This window comes from Emydura macquarii, unplaced genomic scaffold (assembly GCF_026122565.2).
Source record: "Emydura macquarii macquarii isolate MOO-44397 ecotype Brisbane River unplaced genomic scaffold, CSIRO-AGI_Emac_v2 contig_295, whole genome shotgun sequence".
Classification (NCBI taxonomy): domain Eukaryota; kingdom Metazoa; phylum Chordata; order Testudines; family Chelidae; genus Emydura; species Emydura macquarii.
In genome coordinates, this window is record NW_027130432.1 from 2,569,260 (window position 1) to 2,574,436 (window position 5,177).

General features: G+C 46.7%; 1 protein-coding gene across 1 annotated transcript; it reads right to left on the minus strand.

Annotated features, from left to right (window-relative positions):
- Positions 1-506: 506 nt before the first annotated feature.
- Positions 507-4,925, minus strand: CBLN1 (cerebellin 1 precursor). The gene is made up of 3 exons (XM_067549739.1): positions 4,374-4,925; positions 3,667-3,786; positions 507-2,095 (listed from the first exon to the last, which is right to left on the minus strand). Exons 1-3 carry the CDS (start codon positions 4,629-4,631, stop codon positions 1,898-1,900), a joined length of 576 nt encoding a protein of 191 aa, XP_067405840.1. The 5' UTR covers positions 4,632-4,925; the 3' UTR covers positions 507-1,897.
- Positions 4,926-5,177: the final 252 nt, after the last annotated feature.

A 5,177-nucleotide genomic window follows, 5' to 3' on the forward strand; every position in this document is an offset into this window, starting at 1 on the left:
TATCTATCCACCCCTTCAGTTTTACTTGGCAGGATTTCTAGTATAAACGAACCTATTCTCGTTACAAGGAGAAGGTACATTTGTCAGTTGTATTAAAGACCTTCATAAAAACAATCAAATTGAAAATAAGCAAGTCGTCTGGACTTTAGGAAGATTTTACAGAGTCCCCACCCGCTCTATGAAACTATTACCAAGACAAAAACTGTGAATAAATAAAGAAGCGTTGCTTATTATGCTAGTATTAATTTTCCCCCTAGGAGCTAATTAAATTCCTTCCTGGAACCCAGGGCTGGGGGGAAAAAAAACAAAACTCAAAGCCTAAGATTTTAACTGTGTAGTAACCAAGCCCATATTAGCTCGGCCTTGAGAAACCTTGTTTTATATTCAGTGCCTGGCCTGCTTTAATATTATTATTATATCCAAGATCAGCACCCTCTCATCATAGAATCAAACTGACTTGGATAATCCTCCAGTCAAAAAAAATCCATTTGTTTATTACACTGGTTTATTTCACATTAGGTTTAGATACAATCAAAATCTTTTACGTACCTTTGTAATAAAAGTAGTATTCTCTTTGAGTACTGCAAAATTATAGCATTTACATCTTTTAAAGACTGTAAACAAAATAATACTAGCAAATAAATAATACTAGCATTGAAGTATACATTGTTAGACTTTTTAGACGGCTGTATAAAATGAGCTTTGATTTATAGAATAGAATACAGACCATGGTATAAATAATATAGTATAATAATAAGATTCTGTGGGTGCCTTCTCAACGATAGCTCAGTTTGATTTTAATTTTTCTCATCTTTGGGGTACTCAATCACTAGGCTGATGGGAACCACAGAGTTTTAAATCGCCTTTCGTTGATAATGATCAGCTGAAATTAACTCTTTTAACCCAATTTAAAATAGCGCCTAACACATCGAGGATACAGCGCTAAAGGCAGAAAAAAGGCGGGACTAACCGTTGCAAAAGGGAATAATTTAACAAGCCAAGCTAGCTTCAAAATTAAATTTTGCTTCACTTATTGTCCAGATCATCACCATTACAACTGTTTATGCCTGCAGTTTCCTAAACTTTTTCTACGCCTGATAAGAGGCAAATAATTCCATTGAGAAAACTTATTCTGGTTAAGGATAATAAAAGTCCAATTTAAACTTCATTGAATTAAAGCAAAAATTAATTTTCGATATTCACACATATATTACAGAATAATAGTAAAAGTTCAATATACTTCCTGGCGTTTAGTTGGGCCACATTTTACAAGAGCTAAACAAGCATCAAAACATTTAGCAGCCTTAAATTCCACAATCACTCAGAATTACATAGAAATATTGAAATACTCTAGTCAGCCTTGGCTGTGAATAGTTCTTCCTGTATAAATTTTTCTTTCTTTTTTCTTTTTTAACTTTTGTCAGCCAGTATACAGCAAGATTTGCATTTTATCTTTCATCATGACATCTATGTACTCAAAAATACTTTGCTTTTTTTAAAGTTAAACTCAGATAAAGAGTCAAGAATTACATGTTTTAAAAACAAAACTACATAATATGAAGAGCAATGTAAATACTGAAGGTATAATAGTGTGGGAAACCATTGGGGGAAATGATGGCAAATTACACCAGTGATAGACAGATTTTAACTAATTTAGGGTGAAAGAATGGGAATATGAATGGAGATATGATCAATTATAATGTCTCCTATTTGTTGGCTGCAACAAGAAAAATAATTCTTCAGCGTAGATGTACACAAACCTAATCAGTATTTAGCTTCTTTAATATTTGAATGTAAAAAGTTTGCTGTCCAAGGCTTTTTATACCCAGCTACACTTTGGGAATTTGTAAGAAATTCTCTGACTTGCTGCTTTCTCTCTGTTCAGATGATAAGTTATTTAAAGAGGGAACACTAGAAATCCAGAGAATGTCGAATACTTCCAGCCTCCCATCAAGTTTCCTCTCTCCAGTTTTAGATAAGCTCTGTCTCCTTTCTCCATTTGAATCAGGACTCCATTGCTGGCAGCTTCTCGGGTCACATCTTGGTCCCCTGCAAAGGCGGAAATCACTGGCCACCCATTTAGCATCAAACTCACCTAAAGAGCAAGATAAAACAAAGCCCTCTTTAAATTAAAGTCAGAGAGGGACAACAGCCAGGGCTTCATAACTGCTTCCAGGCTCACCTGGCAATGGTGAGCATGCAGAATGGTCACTCTCTTATTTCTGTCACATGAAACTCTAGTTATTTCTAAAAATGAAATACAAATCTAATATCAGCTAAGGTACATATTCTAAAGAAAGGGGATCTTTTATTGCTGCTTTGGATTGACAGCCTGCATCAAAAGACAGGATACATATAAAATAGGACATTCTGTCTTGAACAATTTCAATACGATGTCTCTGCTTTAAGGGTCTGAAGAGGTCTGTTCCTACTTATTGAAAGATGGCTTTATGTGAAACCTCAGAAAAGATGAAGAGAAGTGCCACTGCAGCTGCAGTCGATGTCTTTGAAGTGTATTCAGGAGGCAGTGTCCCTTTGTTAGGCAGCAAAAACAGTGAACGACTACAGAGCCAGTAAGCACTGCAAACCTCACATTAATAATACCAGCACTGCATGCCCAACATTAATAATGTACTACACGCCTAATCCGGTCGTGCATAGCAATTTACATTGTGTATGTACACACACACACAGTGTATACATTCACACACACTATAATTTGCTCTGTGTATATATATACACTGTAATTTGCTATTTAGATAATATAACCTGCTGTTAGGCAGGTAATGTATAATAGTATAAATGTATAAATATTTCCCCACGCACAATACACACACACAGCAATAGATCTGCTGTATCAAGATTAGATGCTTTAGTCCTGAGTCGTCTACATCGCCGGTTAAACCTTGTACAACTACCAAACGTTAAAAAAAAACAAACCCCAAAACCCTCTGTTCTATACATCTAGTCAAACCAGAGAGAGAGAGAGAGAGACTGATTTTAACCTAATAATTATGGTACCATTTTTGGGTTAAAGATAAGTTGCATTTAGTGGAACAATGTTTAGGTTTTCCTGGAGATTAGTGCTAGTATGCTGGGATCTGCGTTGGCTCGTGGGTCTTGCGTTACCTCGGCAGCGGGAATGGGGAAAGCATTAATTGCTTGCACGTAGTAACCGCTCATTCTGGGAGGTTCATTTGTCACCGGTATGTACTCAGCCCTCCTAGGACAAGCAATGCGGCAGAGGGGGGCCCGGCAAGGCCTCAGTGGGTTTTAGAGCAGTTTTCAAGATGCTATCCTATTTGGAAATATTGCTAGGGCAAGTTCAGCACTTCCTATTTAAAACGCCTCCTCACAAGCTCATAACACAAAGCACCAAGCAGTATGTTACCACACAGCAGGAAAGCTCCTAAAGAGCCCTCCCTGGTTAAAGAACCACTATTTAGCCTCTTGATCTTCCCCTCCACTTTGCATGGTCTTTGTTTCCTGACATGAAACGCTCCATACCTGAGGCGGCCAAGTCCCTCAAGATAAATTCACCAGCTTTATCTCAATCGGCTGGTCGCTTCCCCATAAAAGTTTGGTGCCCTTTGGAAGCGGGCACCAGTGCGCCTAACCCGAAACAAACCGCCCCGCGAGCAAAGGCAGAAAAGCGCGGAGTCTGACCTGGATGGTTTGCCTGTTGTACACTTTCACCACATGAAAATTAAAACTGTAAATCCCTTTTCTGGGCGATATAAAAGTGCTTCTTTCCGAGTCGAAGTTGCTTCCGATATTCACTAGCACCTGCAATGGAAACGGGGGCCATCAGCATCACGGAGGGAGCGGAGGGACCCGAAGGGGCGTGTGCTAGGGCACCGGGCTGGGCTTCCCCGGGTCAGCATCCGGAGCTGTACTGCCCGCCCGGCCTCCCCACCCCTCGCAGCTGTGCCCAGGCTACCTCGGGGCTCGCCAGCTCCCTGCCCGCGCCTCGCCGGATCGCAGCCCCCATCTCTGCCGCCTGCCCCCTCCCCCCCTTTGCGCTCTCACGCCGCCGGGCCTCCCCTCTAGCCTCTCCCCGCTGAGCTGTAAAGTTTCCGCGGCCGGCTGTTCCTGGGCATTTCTGCTGAGCGGCGTCCCCCTCGGGGAACAGCTGGAGGCCGCGATTCACGGCCCTGGATTAACCTGGCCGCTGGTCTCCGGCATCGGGGTGGGGGGAAGCTGCCACGGCAGGTTCTTGCCTTTCTTCCCGAGCCACCACTCCGCCCTCTATCCTCTCTCTCAACTACCGGCAAGCCAGTAACTGCCCCAAGGCCCCCCCTCCAGCCACCTCCCCGCCCGCCTCGCTGATCCCGGGGCGTCCTTCTGTCGGGCGCCCCCGCTCCCCGCGCTACCTGGTCGAAGTAAATGATCATGGTCCGGTTGCTCATCTCCGAGGGCTCGTGGTTGGTGCTGCGGATGGCGGAGAACGCCACCTTGGCGCTGCCCGAGCGCACCGAGATGCCCAGCGCCGTGCCCGTCGGGTCCGAGGTGGGGTTGGAGTCACACACCACCAGGCACTTGCCCTCCAGCACGATGGGCTCGGTCTCGTTCTGCCCGCACGCCAGCCCGGCCAGCCACGCCACGCCGAGGAGGAGCTCCAGCCGCAGCATCGCGCCGCGCGCTAAAGCCACGGAGGCTCGCTTCAAGCCCAGGCACCTCTCCCGCTTCTAGCGGGCCGGCACCAAATCCAGCGTCCTGGGTGGTTTGCAAACCCGGCTCCTTCCCGCTCGGCTCTCTGCCCCGCTGCGCTGGTGCCAGCCCTTGCCCCGGGCTGCTCCCGGCTGCCTCGTCCCCCGGCCGGGCTCTATTTTCGAGCGGGGTGGAAAGCCCCGCGGAGCGCAGGCGGCGGCCCCTGACAAGGCGCTGCAGCTCTTGGAGACATAGCGCGGCACTTCCTGCCAGCCCCGCCGCCCGCCGCTCGCAATGATGGATGTGGCCAATATCCCCGGAGCCGCCGGAGAACACAAAGGCGCCGCGCGCCGCTCCCCCCGCCAGCCCAGGCCCGGCGTCAGCGCGCCCCTGCCCGCCCCCTGGCCAACCAGCGGCAGGCGCTCGCCCGGCCAGCCAATGCCCGGCCAGTCCGTCTCTTGCCACCTGACGCCCGCGCTTTTGTTATTAGGTGTGAGATGCAGGCGGAGACAGAGCCGCCCGTAGCC